The sequence below is a fragment of the Pelobates fuscus genome, chromosome 4 (genome assembly GCF_036172605.1).
Source record: "Pelobates fuscus isolate aPelFus1 chromosome 4, aPelFus1.pri, whole genome shotgun sequence".
In the NCBI taxonomy this organism is placed as follows: Eukaryota; Metazoa; Chordata; class Amphibia; order Anura; family Pelobatidae; genus Pelobates; species Pelobates fuscus.
The window spans coordinates 329,278,305-329,295,103 of NC_086320.1; the positions used below are offsets into that span (position 1 = coordinate 329,278,305).

At 41.2% G+C, this 16,799-nt stretch overlaps 1 protein-coding gene across 2 annotated transcripts in view; it reads left to right on the plus strand.

Moving 5' to 3' along the window:
• CRPPA (CDP-L-ribitol pyrophosphorylase A) overlaps positions 1-16,799 on the plus strand; it is a 348,505-nt gene that overhangs the window by 242,762 nt on the left and 88,944 nt on the right. For both annotated transcript variants that reach the window (XM_063450737.1, XM_063450738.1), the window contains exon 9: positions 2,967-3,092. In XM_063450737.1, coding sequence (XP_063306807.1) covers positions 2,967-3,092 — 126 coding nt within the window. The remainder of the gene's footprint in view (positions 1-2,966; positions 3,093-16,799) is intronic.

Sequence of the window (16,799 nt, forward strand, 5' to 3'; positions counted from 1 at the left end):
TTGAATGCGCACGCGGCTCTTGCCGCGCATGCACATTTAGTGCTGACGTCGGAAGAGGGAGGAGAGTTCCCCAGCGCCGAGGGAGCCCGGCGCTGGAGAAAGGTAAAAGTTTAACCTCTTCATCCCCCTTCAGTCTGGCAAGAGTGGGACCCTGGGGGTGGGGTGGACCCAAAGATCTTATAGTGCCAGGAAAACGAGTTTGTTTTTCTGGCACTATAGTGGTCCTTTAAGTGTTGGCAAAGAGTTCAAATTATTTTGCTCAACAGATGAGGTCCAAAATTGCAGCTTACGAGACAGTGAAAATATATTATCTCTTGCATTAAAAATATTAGTGTTTTTTTCCCTGGAGTGATAAACATACATCATTTCATTTTGTGAATATGTCTGCAAGATCTGCTACTTTGGATAACCACAAAATGTTTGTTAATCAATCAGATAATCCAAATTTATGATCCTGGAAATATGCAAACAACTCTTGATGCAATTCAAACATTCTAACAAGGACTTTACCTCGTGATAGCCAACAGACTTCTGAATGCAAAAGCAGAGCAGAGTGTTGACTACCCATACATATCTTCATATATAATTTTAAATAGTCGTGACTGTAATTTTAATAATCTAGACTGATTTGTCTAGCACAATTTTAAGTGAGATTGAAATATTTTTAGCTACCAGTGCATGTCAGTGAGAACTGATGCTGTTTTTTTTCTACATTTCTTATTCGTGTTACAGCGCCTGACACTTTTCCAATCATTACTTTGGCACCATCACTGCACACATCTACACATATGTCCCAATTTATACTGTGTGTGTTCATGAACTTCTGGATACAGTTAAAGATGTTCTCACCAGTGGTATGAGTTTCACACAGAAGCAAGTCTTGTTCAATCTGTTTGTCAAAATAATATCTAACAAAAACCAACAAAATTGAAAGTCCGGCAACATCTTTGGACTCGTCTAATTGCAGTGAGTACCTATCACATTGATGCAGTCGAGAAATTAGTTCAGTATGGATGTCATCAGCAAGATCATGCATACGGCGCAAAACTGTATTGTTGGAAAGGGGCACAGCTTCAATTTTTTTTACTCAACTTCTCACTTAAAATACATGACACTATTTCTTTTGCACATTATTTTGTTAGTGATTCCCCAATTGTGTGTGCTTCTCTGGCAAGTGCTATGCGGTAACTCATTCTGTATGAAGCCTCTGTGGCTTTTGCATTATCATTTTTAAATTGTTTGCTCAAAAACGGTTTACTCTTCTGATACTCCTTTAACTTTCGCTTGAAAAAAATCATTGTCTTTATCTTTGTACTTTTGAGTCAGACTTGGAGCAAAAAGATTTGAACACTTTGAAACAGATCTCACTACCTGACTGTAAAGGATGCTGATTTTACAAAGCTCTTAGAAAGAATTTAACTTAAATGCCTCAGTCTTGGAGTAAAACAAATACTTTAATACAGATCTCACTTGTTTTGCTAACAGCTCCGATTTTTGTAGCAAAAATAATGTTTTTTTTGTGTGTATAGAACTGATTACTAAAGATAGTAAGCAGAATATATATATATATATCTATATATATATATATATAGATATATATATATATATGTGTGTGTATATATATATATATATATATATATATGTATATATAAAAAATAATTTCTAAATAAGTAAAAAAGTCTTTCAATGCCCCTGACAGAGCCTTTTAATGTCCCTAACAGAGAATTTCAATGTCCCTACCTAACAGAGCCCTTTAATGCCCCTAACAATCTTTCAATGCCCCTAACAGAGAATTTCAATGTCCCTACCTAACAGAGCCTTTTAATGCCCCTAACAGAGAATTGCAATGTCCCTACCAAACAGAGCTTTCGATGTCCCTACCTAACAGAGCCTTTCAATGTCCCTAACAGAGAATTTCAATGTCCCCTACCTAACAGAGCTTTCTATGTCGTTACCTAACAGAGCCTTTCAACAAACAATTTCAATGCCCATAAAAGAGCTTGCACTTTCAGGTCCACTTTCTATCACTCTCTACCATGAGTGATAGGAAATGGCTGACAGCAGGGCGGGCTGGCTGATGGCAGGGCGGGTTGGCTGACGGCTGGGCGGGCTCTTTGATGACAGGGCGGTCTGTCTGATGGCTGGGCTGGTTGACAGCAGGGAGTGCTGACGGCAAGGCGGGCTGACGGCAAGACAGGCTTAGGATCGCGATCCCGTGATCTCTTATGAGATCGTGGCTGCGCAATCTATGCTGCTTACTACCTTCCAAGAACAGAACGTAGCGGCGGCCATCTTGGTTCTGGCGAATTGCTGCGGAACCCCAATTTTGTTCTCACAGAACGCTAGGGTTCCATGGAACACCAATTGGGAAACGCTGCTCTAGAGGGATCAGCTAATACTCTCAGCCAATGAGCTTGCCCTACATTGCAGCGCTCAGCTCAGGAGAGTCAATTGAAACTCAGGAGCTTTCAGCTCTCTGTCAGGAGTAATGGAGGCAGGAATTGACACCCTGTAGAACCCAGGTATGAAGTCAAACCATTGTAAATCTGTTTGACAAATTACAGTGGAGTAGTGCCGGTGCACTCTTAGCACCATAACAACTACAGCGTACTGTAATACTGTGTAATGGTTTTGGTGCTAGAGTGTTCCTTTAATATAAATCCACCTTTTCCATATGCCTGTGAATTCAATATGCAAGCTCAGCCACAGGCCATGTAACCCGCACTCCATGAAAGAAAATGATTAGTTATTTAATAACATTATTAGTAATGCACAAGCACTTTTCTCATTTTGAACCAGTCTACTAAGTTTACGGTTTACAGAGACAGGCTGATGTTTCTGACTTTCATCCCTTTGACAGATCTCTTTAATAATCTGTATACAATTGCTCTGTATGCGAAGAGCATTTTAAAAACTCAGAATTTGTCTTGAAATAGACCATTAACAAACCCTGTTTTCTTGTTTAGATCCAGTTAACTGTTCCAAATTGTTGTAGCAGTGATACACAAACACTAACTGGAATCCGTCAACTTGCAAAGGAAGCAAAAAAGTCGAACATTTTGGTGTATGGACTACTGATAGCCTATTCTAAGGTATGTCTTTTAGCATATGCATATGTGCAATATTGTGTTTGAGAAATAAACAAGCAGCAACTGGAATTAATCAAAGTAGTGACTGTCCCTCCTAAACAGGAACTCTTAAAAGGTATGATATTGTAATCTCATGAAATCAGTATCTCCAAACAATGGGAAATAGGGATCTAGATGTCTGGGAGAGTGAGCCACCATGGGATGACAACAAGTAGCAGGTCTCCACAAAACGTGGACAGTTTCCTGAAAGGGAACATGTCGGCCTGGTGTGTGTATGAACTCTGGCTGGTCTCTCTCAGAGTTCCCAACATGGGCTAATGGCTCATGTCCATGGATTACTTTGTGTAGCATGAGGGTGACTGATGATTATCATGCAAGGTGATTTGTCCATCCAGATGTGGGACACTAGGGAACTAACCCTGGATGGTGAGGAAAGAACACACATTTGCAACAATCGTGGCAAATCCAGGCCTCTCTATGTGCCAGAGAACTGATGTTAACTGATGTTAAATGTATTATCTTACTGTGACATAGATAATAACTGGTTAATGAGGAAATGCTTAATTTGTTTCTTAATATGATAATTTTGGAAATATAGGACAAAGTTCTAATAGTCGATCAAGGAGAGGGAAGATTCCATTGACTTCCATAATGATTGCTACACTTTTTGAATTCTGCTTTAGAATTTGTCTTAATAAAAAAACCCAATATAGTTTTCTGTGATGATATGCTATATACCCTACGATGAAAAACTGTGATATAAACATATAGAATGCTGAAAAGATACTTTTTTTTCCGCAAATTGTGTTTTTTGTTTGTTTTGTTTTCTATCAAGATAAGTAGAACTGATAAACACTTTTAAAAGATGGTGCCTTTCTACCCAGATCTCAGTCTTTACTTATTTCTAGAAGAACAATTTGAATTTAATTGAAAAAAAATCTTTCTTTCCTGTTGATGAAAGGTGTCAGGCAAAACTTTAAATACCTGATATCCAGTGTTTTGTTTTAAATGCATTGCTTGCCAGAAATAATAAAGAATGCCTGGTTTCATCTGCGGGAAAACGTAGTAATTGGAAATGACCCGTGAGATCTTGAAACAAACTTCCTCACAGCTCGATGGAGGTGTCTGTGTTATGTCTTAATGTACTGATACGTATAGATGTGTTTACATGCACTGGCTTTCCTTTCAAAATAATTGTTGAGTTTTTCACACTAATCAGATTTAGATTCTTACCGTTTCAGCAATGCATTATACATTTGAAAATTTTATATAAATAAAAATGATAAAATACAGACCAAAGTAGCCGAGTTGTAAATATATTAGAATAGTTGATATTTTACAGTTCACATAAAAATCAACATTTCATATTTAAATCCAGAGTTTCAAACATGATTTATGGACTTTTTTTTCAGGAGAATTGATACCTAATTATACTATTCTGTTTGAATGTACTTTGCATTCTGTATTGAAATGTATGTTTGCATGTAATCCCTATAGCATTCGTATGCTAGCAGCCGAAAGCCGCTAGCATTTACATGGTTGTTTCACGAACAGCAACTTTACCGGCTGTTCGTGAAACGAACTAAGTACCGAACCCAAGCCCACACACTGAGGGTCATGTGGCACCAATTACCAGATGGCAACATTGTTGCAATCGGTAGTTAAGTGCTTTCCTGGGTGGACGTCGTTCAACTACCAACCACGCGGCGGTCGGCCATCTTGGATCCTTTGTCTTCCCAGCGGTGTTTTGTCGTCGAGCGCCTGGAACTGAAAATGGCTACTCGACGGCACAAACACCGCTGTACTTCCAGGCCGTTCGGGAGCTCCGGTCTTCTCCTATTGTGGTTCCCCATCGGTGTTCGGTACTTTCAGACGACCTTAATAATAAAGTGTATTTTGTGCGGCGTTCGGTTGTTTTAGCTGGGATCTGAGCGGTACTCTCACGAAAGGTGCACTCAGACCCCAGCTATCTACCGAACGTCCGTTCGTCAGAATAACATGAATATTGTACAAGTGGTGAATTTAAATGTAAAATGCCGGTTCTGCTGTACGGAGGGATAATCCACTTAACAGTATATTCCAGTGGGAGTATCCCTCTCGTGCAGCAGTGCCTGATGGGAGAAATGCTCCAAATGTTAAGTCCCCCATGTAGTCCCTTACTGTATTACCCCTGCTATGTCAGTAAGGAAACCCCTTGCATGGGGACTTGCATAAATACTGGAAGCTGTGAATAAAGACCTCAGTTGACTTCCAGAACTGTGTTTCGTCCGGTTACTGGGGGATTTGGGATATTGCTTTACTTTTCAGCGCTGACTGTGGATTACCTTTACTACTAGCGGAGATCGTGGGATTTAATATTGCCGCTCCGCTACAACTAGCTTTTTTATTATTTAGATAAATACAGTTAACGTATCAGGGAAGGATTAGAATCCTACAGGGCCTTATGCTGGTTACCAGTTTGGGGGACCCATTTCATTCTTCATTGGTTGCCTTATGGTTGAACCTTCTTTGTAACATACAACCCAATAAATAGTGATTCGGGTAAAATATTGGTGGTTTCTCATTTGTGTGCCTCTAGCTAGTTAAAGTTAGTCATCTTAAATACCTGCATTATTGCATAGATTTCCTGGTTCTCTATACTTGTCATTTTATCTCCATGTAATCTTCAGCAGCTATGCAAGTGAACTTTGTTAAATATCAAATTAAGTGATGTTTTTCATGCATTATTTTCACAATGACAGAATTCCCAGGTGGTTTTGCTCCATAAAAAAATGTGGAAAGCGGCATGAAATTTAGCTTTATGTCCTCTTTTCACTCTATCCCCATGTCTTTGACATCACTTTGCCTATTCCCATGCATCCCTGCACTCTTATGGTATTAGAAATACCAATCAAGTGCACATGTGCAGTAATGAATTCAGTAACATATTAAATGGATGTACAGGATGTACTATGAGAACACAGTGTTCTCATGCATTCATGTGAATTGCTCCTCTGCATTAGTGCAATGTCACTTTCCCCCATTGGACATTCTTTCTCCAGATAAACAATGGAATACCAGGGGTATTGTAAGATATGATAGGGTTTGGGGTTTATTTTGGTAAGTTTATTTTAATTGTTAATTTATTGGATGGATGGATGGATGGATCTATAGATAGATAGATAGACAGATAGGTGTATAGCTAGAGAGATGGACAGACAGATATAAGTGAATAAAGTTAATGTCAGGTCTTCACTGATGTCAAACTGATACGGTGAACATTTGGAGTCCAGAGAAGTCATGTGTCTAAGCAAAAAATCCATATTAAGTAATACAAGTTTCTGGGATTCAGTTCTTATTGAATAAAATCGTAAAATCATAATGCTGACATCTGTATTCCTACATTTTCACATTGTTGAACGTCAGAAGTTGTTTATTTCTTTCATGCCCATAGGGATATATGTAAAACAACTGCATTGTGTGATTGTTATTGTCTATCACTAAAGAGAAGGCATTAGCATCCACATATGTAAAGTTGTTCTGGGTATTGCATGAGGCACTGGAAATTTGGCACAGCAATCTGTCACTTTCTGCTAAAGGTCTGTCAGCTTGATGTATCGGGGTCTTTATTGTCTGTCCCTCATGTTTTCATCTAAACTATTTCCTCTTTCTTACAGAGGGAAGGAAGGAAATATTAGCTAGAGATCAGATAAGGCCACGGCTCCATGCTGTTCTTTTCAAGCATGAAGCTTAATTCCAAATAGTTGGAGGTAAATATGATGTAACTAGAGACCATATTTACAGTACACAAATAGTAACCAATGTTGCCAGCAAAGGAAGGGTGTTGGCTTTTTATAATAAACAAAATACTGCTCCCACAACATGTCTGTTTTCTGTAAAATGTTGTCCTATTATTAATTGCAAAAAAATATATTTGAAATCCTAAAATGACTCTGTCACGCACAGTATGCCAAAATCTTGTTTCAATCTCTAAGTTATTTCATTGAATTGAGCTAGCATGGTAGTTCTTAACCCCTAGGGTAAGGACCCAAAACTGAAGCCTCCATATGTCAGTGGATTCCCATTTACTGGAACAAAATACATCATACTTGTCAGACTGAGAAGAATCTAATTAATGGGGTTTTGTAGAATGTATTTATGACATATATATGACAGCTGAAGAATGGGATTTGAAGCTTATGTACGTCATTTATATAATGCCATAATCTCATGTGCATAATTCGAGCAATTAATAAATGCACACATGGCCAACTAGGATCCAGATTCTGACTGCCAACAGTGTACACTTTCCCCACACAGGAAGTGGTGTTGCCAAGCACAAAGGGATGTACCACATCCAACAAACTATAACCACTGCCAAACCAATGGTAGCAAAATCAGTGAAAGGGAACCCATCTCTATGCATTTTATAATTAAACTTATATACACTGCTCAAAAAAATAAAGGGAACACAAAAATAACACATCCTAGATCTGAATGAATTAAATATTCTTCATGCTGGAGGATGTTGCAGGCAGCAGACTCTGTCACGTCTGTCACATGTGCTCAGTGTGAACCTGTTTTCATCTGTGAAGAGCACAGGGCGCCAGTGGCGAATTTTCCAATCTTGGTGTTCTCTGGGAAATGCCAAACGTCCTGCACGGTGTTGGGCTGCAAGCACAATCCCCACCTGTGGACGTCGGGCCCTCATACCACCCTCATGGAGTCTGTTTCTGACCGTTTGAGCAGACACATGCACGTTTGTGGCCTGCTGGAGGTCATTTTGCAGGGCTCTGGCAGTGTTCCTCCTTGCACAAAGGCAGAGGTAGCGGTCCTGCTGCTTGGTTGTTGCCCTCCTACGGCCTCCTCCACATCTCCTGATGTACTGGCCTGTATCCTGGTAGCGCCCAGGGCCGGACTGGCCCACCGGGATACCGGGAAATTTCCCGGTGGGCCGTCGGCACCTGGGGCCGGGGTGACCTGCGGCCGCAGGGAGAACTTGATTGGCGGCCGCAGGGGAAGCTCTTCTGGGCCGGCGGCCGGTGGGGGAGCAGGCTGTTCTGGGGGAGCAGGCTGTTCTGTCTCTGCTCCCCCTCCCTCGCGCGCAGCTTAATGAGACCGGAGCCGGAATATGACGTCATATTCCGGCTCCGGTCTCTTTCTAGCCCGCGAGGGAGGGGGAGCAGAGACAGAACAGCCTGCTCCCCCAGAACAGCCTGCTCCCCCACCGGCCGCCGGCCCAGAAGAGCTTCCCCTGCGGCCGCCAATCAAGTTCTCCCTGCGGCCGCCAACACAGCAGTCTGCCCACCCACAGGTACCAAAAAGTATGTATGTCAGTGTGTGTGTCTGTCATGCTGTGTGTGTGTGTGTCTGTCATGCTGTGTGTGTGTGTGTCTGTCATGCTGTGTGTGTGTGTGTCATGCTGTGTGTGTGTGTGTCTGTCATGCTGTGTGTGTGTGTCTGTCATGCTGTGTGTGTGTGTCTGTCTGTCACTGTGTGTGTGTGTCTGTCTGTCATGATGTGTGTGTGTGTCTGTCATGCTGTGTGTGTGTGTCTGTCATGCTGTGTGTGTGTGTGTGTGTCTCATGCTGTGTGTGTGTGTGTCTGTTTGTGTCATGGTGTGTGTCTGTGTCATGCTGTGTGTGTGTGTCTGTGTCATGCTGTGTGTCTGTCTGTGTCATGCTGTGTGTCTGTCTGTGTCATGCTGTGTGTGAGTCTGTGTCATGCTGTGTCTCTATCTGTGTCATGCTGTGTGTGAGTCTGTGTCATGCTGTGTCTCTGTCTGTGTCATGCTGTGTGTCTGTCTGTGTCATGCTGTGTGTCTGTCTGTGTCATGCGGTGTGTCTGTCTGTGTCATGCTGTGTCTCTGTCTGTGTCATGCTGTGTGTCTGTCTGTGTCATGCTGTGTGTCTGTCTGTGTCATGCTGTGTGTCTGTCTGTGTCATGCGGTGTGTCTTTCTGTGTCATGCTGTGTGTCTGTCTGTGTCATGCGGTGTGTCTGTCTGTGTCATGCGGTGTGTCTGTCTGTGTCATGCGGTGTGTCTGTCTGTGTCACGCGGTGTGTCTGTCTGTGTCATGCGGTGTGTCTGTCTGTGTCATGCTGTGTGTCTGTCTGTGTCATGCTGTGTGTCTGTCTGTGTCATGCTGTGTGTGTGTGTCTGTCGGTGTCATGCTGTGTGTCTGTATCATGGTGTGTGTGTCTGTCATGGTGTGTGTGTGTGTGTGTGTCAGTTGTGGTGTCTGTGTGTGTTTTTAAAAATAATGTTTTACTCACCTTTTTTTTTTTTTTCCAACGTCGTGCTGGTCTCTGCCTCTATGACTGAGATCATCAAGCTTGATGATCTCAGCCAATCCGCACCGACACAGGAAGCGCCTCTAGTGACCGTCTGAGTGTCACTAGAGGTGTCACTAGGAAGCAATGTAAACACTGCCTTTTCTCTGCAAAGTCAGTGTTTACATTCAAAAGCCTGCAGGGACAGGCTATAGACACCAGAAACACTACATTAAGCTGTGTGTGTGTGCGCCTGCTAGTGAGCTTGCTTGCTTGCGTGTGTGTGTGTGTGCCTGCTAGTGAGTGAGCTTGGGTTTTTATGTCAATGAGCTTATGTATATTAGTGAAATTGTTTGTCTATGAGGCTGTGTATCAATGAGCTTGTGTGTGTCAGTGAGATTGTCTGTGTCTGCATGTGAGTATGCTTACTGTATAATTAAATGTTTTACTCTGAAAGGACCAATATATTATATTAGAAAAAGCTATATATATATATATATATATATATATATATATATAACATAACTCTATTATCTGGGGTGGCAAGACATAGCCTTACATATTACATGCGACAATATATGGCGCAATGACTTATGGGGCTGGCATAGATTTTTTTTTCCAGGGCTGCTTTGTATCCCCAGTCCGGCCCTGGTAGCGCCTCCATGCTCTGGACACTACGCTGACAGACACAGCAAACCTTCTTGTCACAGCTCGCATTGATGTGCCATCCTGGTTGAGCTGCACTACCCGAGTCACTTGTGTGGGTTGTAGAACCACTCCTTTATTGGGGGTGTCTTGCTAATTGCCTATAATTTCCACCTGTTGTCTATCCCATTTGCACAACAGCATGTGAAATTGATTGTCACTCAGGGTTGCTTCCTAAGTGGACAGTTTGATTTCACAGAAGTGTGATTGACTTGGAGTTACATTGTGTTGTTTAAGTGTTCCCTTTTTTTTTTTTTGAGCAGTGTATAATTAACTGGCCATACACATCGTTCATATACAATTTAAATGGATATAGGTATACTTATTATTATAACAAAATACTTAAAATAAATCATAAAGTAACTTAGGTGCAATGTGAACAAGGGTAAAGTAATAACATTTTAAGATAAAGAATATGCTCTCATCATTCCGACAATCCCTGTTAAAATATGAAAGGGTTGTCATGATGTAAAAATGTTAAAGGTGGATTTGGATAGGTCATGATGTTTGGAGTCTGTATGTGCAGCTGTATGAAATGCTGCACATACATAGATAGATTATATTGCTGCCAAAGATGTAACTAAATCTCTGACAGCGTCATTAGTATGTCATTAGCTAAGCCATGCCAAGAGTTCCGGGCTGGATAATTTAAATTCTATGCCTATTCTTTCTCTCTCTGGCTCTCTCTCTCTCTCTCTCTCTCTCTCTCTCTCTCTCTCTCTCTCTCTCTCTCTCTCTATATATATATATATATATATATATATATATATATATATATATATATATATAATTCATTGTTTGAGAGTGATCAGCTGATTCTGAGCCATAGAATGACCACTGGATCGACATCTGGCTTCTGCAATTCTCCCTTAGCTGAATGCATGTCACATGCCATTACATGTTTGCCCCATTAACAGGAAATGGAGCTAGGGTACTCCTTGCAATATAACCAAGACAGTATAGTGGTTATAATTATTTGAGTAATTCTTGAGAAACCGTGATGCTTGTCAAACATATTTTAGAGGATATATATATATATATATATATATATATATATATATATATATATATATATATATATGTCTAATTATAGAAGATAAGCAGCACACTACAAATGTATCTGCTGCTCAATATGAATAAAGGACATTAATATATCCCCCCTCATTTTCTTTTGCCTCTGGCAAAAAAAAGAAATGGTTAAAACATTATTGTTTTTATTAAAGTAAAACACCTGTTTAACATAATACTGCTGAACAAATATGTTATACATTGTGTCTCAACAGATAAATAGGCATATAGAGGTATATAAAGATTGCTTGGTGGTCAATGTTTCAATTGTATTTTCCCCAGTACCCCTTCAAGGCTCATGGCAACAGGCTTCATTCCTGACCGAGTCCACAGGGCCTATCATTCTTCTAATGGCAATACAATAAATTAAAATATATTCTGAGACGTCCATACAAAAAAGAATCCCTATATTTAGACACAGAATGTTCCTTTGTAGTCAGTGGAGGAAATCCTAAAGGGGTTTTCCTGCCCTAGTCCCGCACTGACCCGTGTTGCTGATTGGCTGAAGCATATGCTATGGCAATCAGCCCAATCAGCTGTCAGTTTAAAAACCCACATATCTCCAAACCTACATGCCTGTTTATAGGGACACTATAGGCACCCAGAGCGCTGCATGCCATTAAAGTGGTCTGGGTGCAGTGTCCCAGTCCACTTAATCCTTAGAGAAACTGCATTGGTTACCTTGAAGGGGTAAGACTGCCTCTAGGGGCTGTCTACCAGACAGCCACTAGAGGAGCTTCCTGCAGTTTGAGCTTAACTTCGTGAAACAACACTGGATGTCCTCATGCTTTGCATGAGGATCACCATCATCTTCAAATCTGTTTCAGTTGTAGCAATAAAGACACTACAGGCTTTCAGTATGATGAACCATATTAGGTTAGGCTACATCCAGGTCGGAGGTAAACAGGAAGTATAATGGCAATACAGTATTACCATAAGCAAATAGAGTTACAGTATTTGCATAATCACTCCAAACAAAATCCCCTATAGGAAAGCACTGATTCAATACAGTTTGTATTCCTAACACTATGTTAATGTAAAGCCATTCAGACAAGATATTTCATTTAAACATTTGCTTCTTTTTAAAAAAGATAAAGTAACAAATGTTGAAGCTCTGTTTCAAAAGATTGGTTTACACTGCCTCTTTGATGGCACAGAAAAGCAAATTAGAATTTTGAATCATTTGAAATTACTTACATTGTCACGCATTAGTCCTGGCCCGTTTTTGATAACACTGACTCAGTAAATTAAGTTTTTAAGGTTCTGAAAGTTTATGAGAATGTTGTGATCTTTGAATTAGGGTGAACATTTGAATAAATATTGGTGTTTAAAGTGGGGTTATGGTATACTAATCTGTAACTGCTGAATAAATAAGTCTCGCACACAGTGTGACAGAGTATATAGATAACAATCACAGCTCTTTGACAGGACTTTTGCTAACACAAGGGTCAGAGGTCATGCTGTGGCCATGAACTCAAACAAGTTTTTAAGTGGACGCTCTTGGGGGTGATGAATACAAACAGCACTTAGTATGTAAATAGCTGTACCTCTCAGGAGTATATTGAATACACTGCTAAGTGACTAGGATGACCCTCATTTTGTATCAATTTTCATGTTTGTACTGGTAAAATTTAAGAATTAAACAGTGGACCTCGCAGTGTTCTCAACATTCACTGTTTTGGAAAGCAAAGAATAGTTTAGTATATTTATTTTAATAATGCTGATATTTTCTAATTAGTATTTACCATAATAATTTAATTTCCTTGCATTCCTGGGCTTTTAAAGTTGCCGTCGCTTCATTAAGTTATAATAGAAATAAGAACTGTGTATGCTGAATTAACTTATTGTCATATTTACAGTGCTTATGTTGCAACAAAGTATAATAAAGACCGTTTAAAACAAAGCTATTTATGGAATAGCTCTCTACATCGTGTGTGGTACTGGCAGAAGGCGATATGGTGTTTTTTTCAGTGTTTTTTTGGCTGTGTTTAATCTTATGCTTTTCAAAGATTACCGTATTTTTCGCTCCATAAGACGCACCACACCATAAGACGCACCTAGTTTTTAGAGGAGGAAACCCCTTTGAACATGTTTCTTACTATGGGAAAGTTTGTTCAGAATATTTTTTTTTTCTCCCCTGTCCCATAGTGTTCCTTACCACCCACTCCCCTCTCCTGTCCCATAATGATCTTTAACCCCCCCCCCCTCCCCTGTCCCATAGAGATCTTTTAAGCCCCCTCCCCTGTCCCATAGAGATCTTTTAAGCCCCCTCCCCTGTCCCATAGTTATTTTTAACCCCTCCTCCCCTGTCCCATAGTGTTCTTTAACCCCCATACCCTTGTCAAATAGTGTTCTCATCCCATAGTGTTCCCCCCTCCCCTCCCATAGTGTTCTCCCCCCTCCTCCTCCCATAGTGTTCTCCCCTCCTCCCATAGTGTTCTCCCCCTCCCATAGTGTTCTCCCCCCTTGTCCTCCCCCATAGTGTTCTCCCCCCCTCCTCCCATAGTGTTCTCCCCCTCGTCATCCCCCCATAGTGTTCTCCCCCCTCCTCCCATAGTGTTCTCCCCCCTCGTCCTCCCCCATAGTGTCCCCCCTCCTCCCATAGTGTTCTCCCCCTCCCCTCCTCCCATAGTGTTCTCCCCCTCCTCCTCCCCCCATAGTGTTCTCCCCCCTGCTCCTCCCATAGTGTTCTCCCCCTCCCCTCCTCCCATAGTGTTTTCCCCCTCCTCCTCCCATAGTGTTCTCCCCCCTCCTCCTCCCCATAGTGTTCTCCCCCCTCCTCCTCCCCCCATAGTGTTCTCCCCCCTTCCTTCCATAGTGTTCTCCCCCTCCCATAGTGTTCTCACCCTTCCTCCCCCCATAGTGTTCTCCCTCCTCCTCCCCCCATAGTGTTCTCCCCTTCCCATAGTGTTCTCACCCCTCCTCCTCCCATAGTGTTCTCCCCCCCTCCCCTTGTCCCATAGTGCACTTTCCCTCCCATAGTACCCCCCTTCCCCTTGTCCCATAGTGTGCCCCCCCCCCTCCTCTTTTTGTCCCATAATTACTTACCTGTCTTGTAGCGTGGGCCGGCTTCACAGCGCACACCGCGGTACTGGAACTTCAATTTCAGGTTCAGGTTTCCGGCGGGACTGCGCACTTCCTTTCAGTCCCGCCGGAAACCGGAACCTGAAATTGAAGATCCTGTACCGCGGTGCGCGCTATGCTGCCCCCACGCTACAAGACAGGTAAGTAAAGCTTCACATTCGCTCCATAAGACGCACAGACATTTCCCCTCACTTTTGAGGGGAAAAAAAGTGCGTCTTATGGAGCGAAAAATACGGTAACTTTCTCCAAGTCTTGTTAATTTCCTGAACGGTGGAGGGTACAACTTTTATAATGCATATAGATCTGTGCATCCATATATATTCGTCATTGTTTACTATTAAAATTGCTTGTAGATCTAATATATAAACCTGTTCTATTTCAAGATACAAATGTTTAGGGCTAGTAATAAAATATAATGTTTTTAAGGGGGGATATGATAGAAACATTTAAATACATAATGGGAATCAACACAGTTAAGGAGGAGACTATATTTAAAGGAAGAAAAACTACCACAACAAGAGGACATAGTCTTAAATTAGAGGGACAAAGGTTTAAAAATAATATCAGGAGGTATTACTTTACTGAGAGGGTAGTGGATGCGTGGAATAGCCTTCCAGCTGAAGTGGTAGAGGTTAACACAGTGAAGGAGTTTAAGCATGCGTGGGATAGGCATAAGGCTATCCTAACTACAAGATAAGGCCAGGGACTAATGAAAGTATTTAGAAAACTGGGCAGACTAGATGGGCCGAATGGTTCTTATCTGCCGTCACATTCTATGTTTCTATGTTTAATATAGTTAAGCACAAATTACATTTCTTTCTTTAAAGTCCTACAATAGTAGTCAGGCTTAAAAGTTACTTGCAACTGCAAGCCTGAAGACTCTATGGCAGGGCTTCCCAAACTTTTATGGGCCGAGACCCACTTTTCAAAACGGTAATTTTTCGAGACCCACTTGCTTTTAATGCATATTTTAAAAAGTGAACGCCATAGCAATCCGCTTTAGATGCACACAATTGGCACACCATGACAATTACTTTTAGAGGCATAAAACTGGCACACCATGGCAAACCGCTTTAGAGGCATACAATTGGCACACTATCCGCTTTAGATGCATACAATTGACACACCGTGGCAATCAGCTTTACAGGCATACAATTGGAACATTATGTCAGCTTTAGATGCATAAAATTGGCACACTATAGCAATCCGTTTTAGATGCATACAATTGGCATACCATGGCAATCAGCTTTAGATGCATAAAATTGGTACATCATGGCAATCAGTTGTAGATGTATAAACTTGGCACATCATGGCAACTTTAGGTGCATACAATTGGCACACCATAGCAATCAGTTTTAGAGGCTTGCAATTGGCACACCATGGCAACCAGCTTTAGAGGCATAAATTCAGAACGTCGTGGCAATCAGTTTTAGAGGCATAAAATTGGAACATCATGGCAGCTTTAAATACATAAACTTGGCACAGCATGGCAATAAGCTTTAGATGCATAAACTTGGCATATTACGGTAATCACTTTTAGATGCATAAACTTGGCACATCATGGCAATCCGCTTCAGAGGCATACAATTGGCATACCATGGCAAACAGTCAGATGCATAAAATTGGCACACCATGGCAATCCGTTTTAAAAGCATAAAATTGGCACACCATGGCAATCAGTTTTAGATGCATAAAATTAGCATAACATGTCGGTTTTAGAGGCATAATTCTGGGATATCATGGCAGCTTTAGAGGCAGAAACGTTGCACATCATGGCAATCAGTTTTAGAGACATACAACTGCTTACTCACAGACTCAGAATCAGAAGTGCTGTGTCCTGCTCTTTCATCCAGGCACCTCACATTGATTATCCCAGTGGTGGAACTAATGTAGAGAGTGCCCTGGTGCAAATATGTTTTCTGGGCCCCCCTCTAGTGCAAGTGTGGCCAAAAGGTAGATCCCCATCTGTCGGAGAATTTCAATAATGCTATACCAGATGGGGATCTACCATTTTCTTATCATTGCAGGGTTATATTTGTGAGCAGTGTTTGAGCGTTTGAATGTAAGCATGTTTTTGTATTAAGTATATGTGTGCATATATGGGTGTATTTGTATGTACTGTTGCCATTGGAATGTAGTGGTATACTTGTTTGTAATGTTTGCGTCTGAATGCATGGGTGTTTGTATGTAGTGTCGGACTTGAAATGCAGGTGTGCTTTTTGAGTGTTGGTGTTTGAATGAAGGGGTGTTTGTAGATAATTTGTGTTTTAATGCCGGTGTGTGTTTGTATGTAATGTTTGCGTTTGCAGTACGTGTGTAGTGGATGCAGTGTGTGTGTGTGTAGTGGATGCAGTGTGTGTATTGTGTTTATAAAATATACATATACACAATGTGTGTTTTAATGTAATCATGTTTTTTTGTATGTAGTATGTGTGAAGTGTATACACATATACACACACACAAATACACACCCTGACAGCAATACACAAAATGACACCTAGTTTCCCACACATAGATAAACAGACACTCATGTACACAGATACACACAGACACACAAATATACACACACTGACACAAAAGGACACACAGATACACATACACGC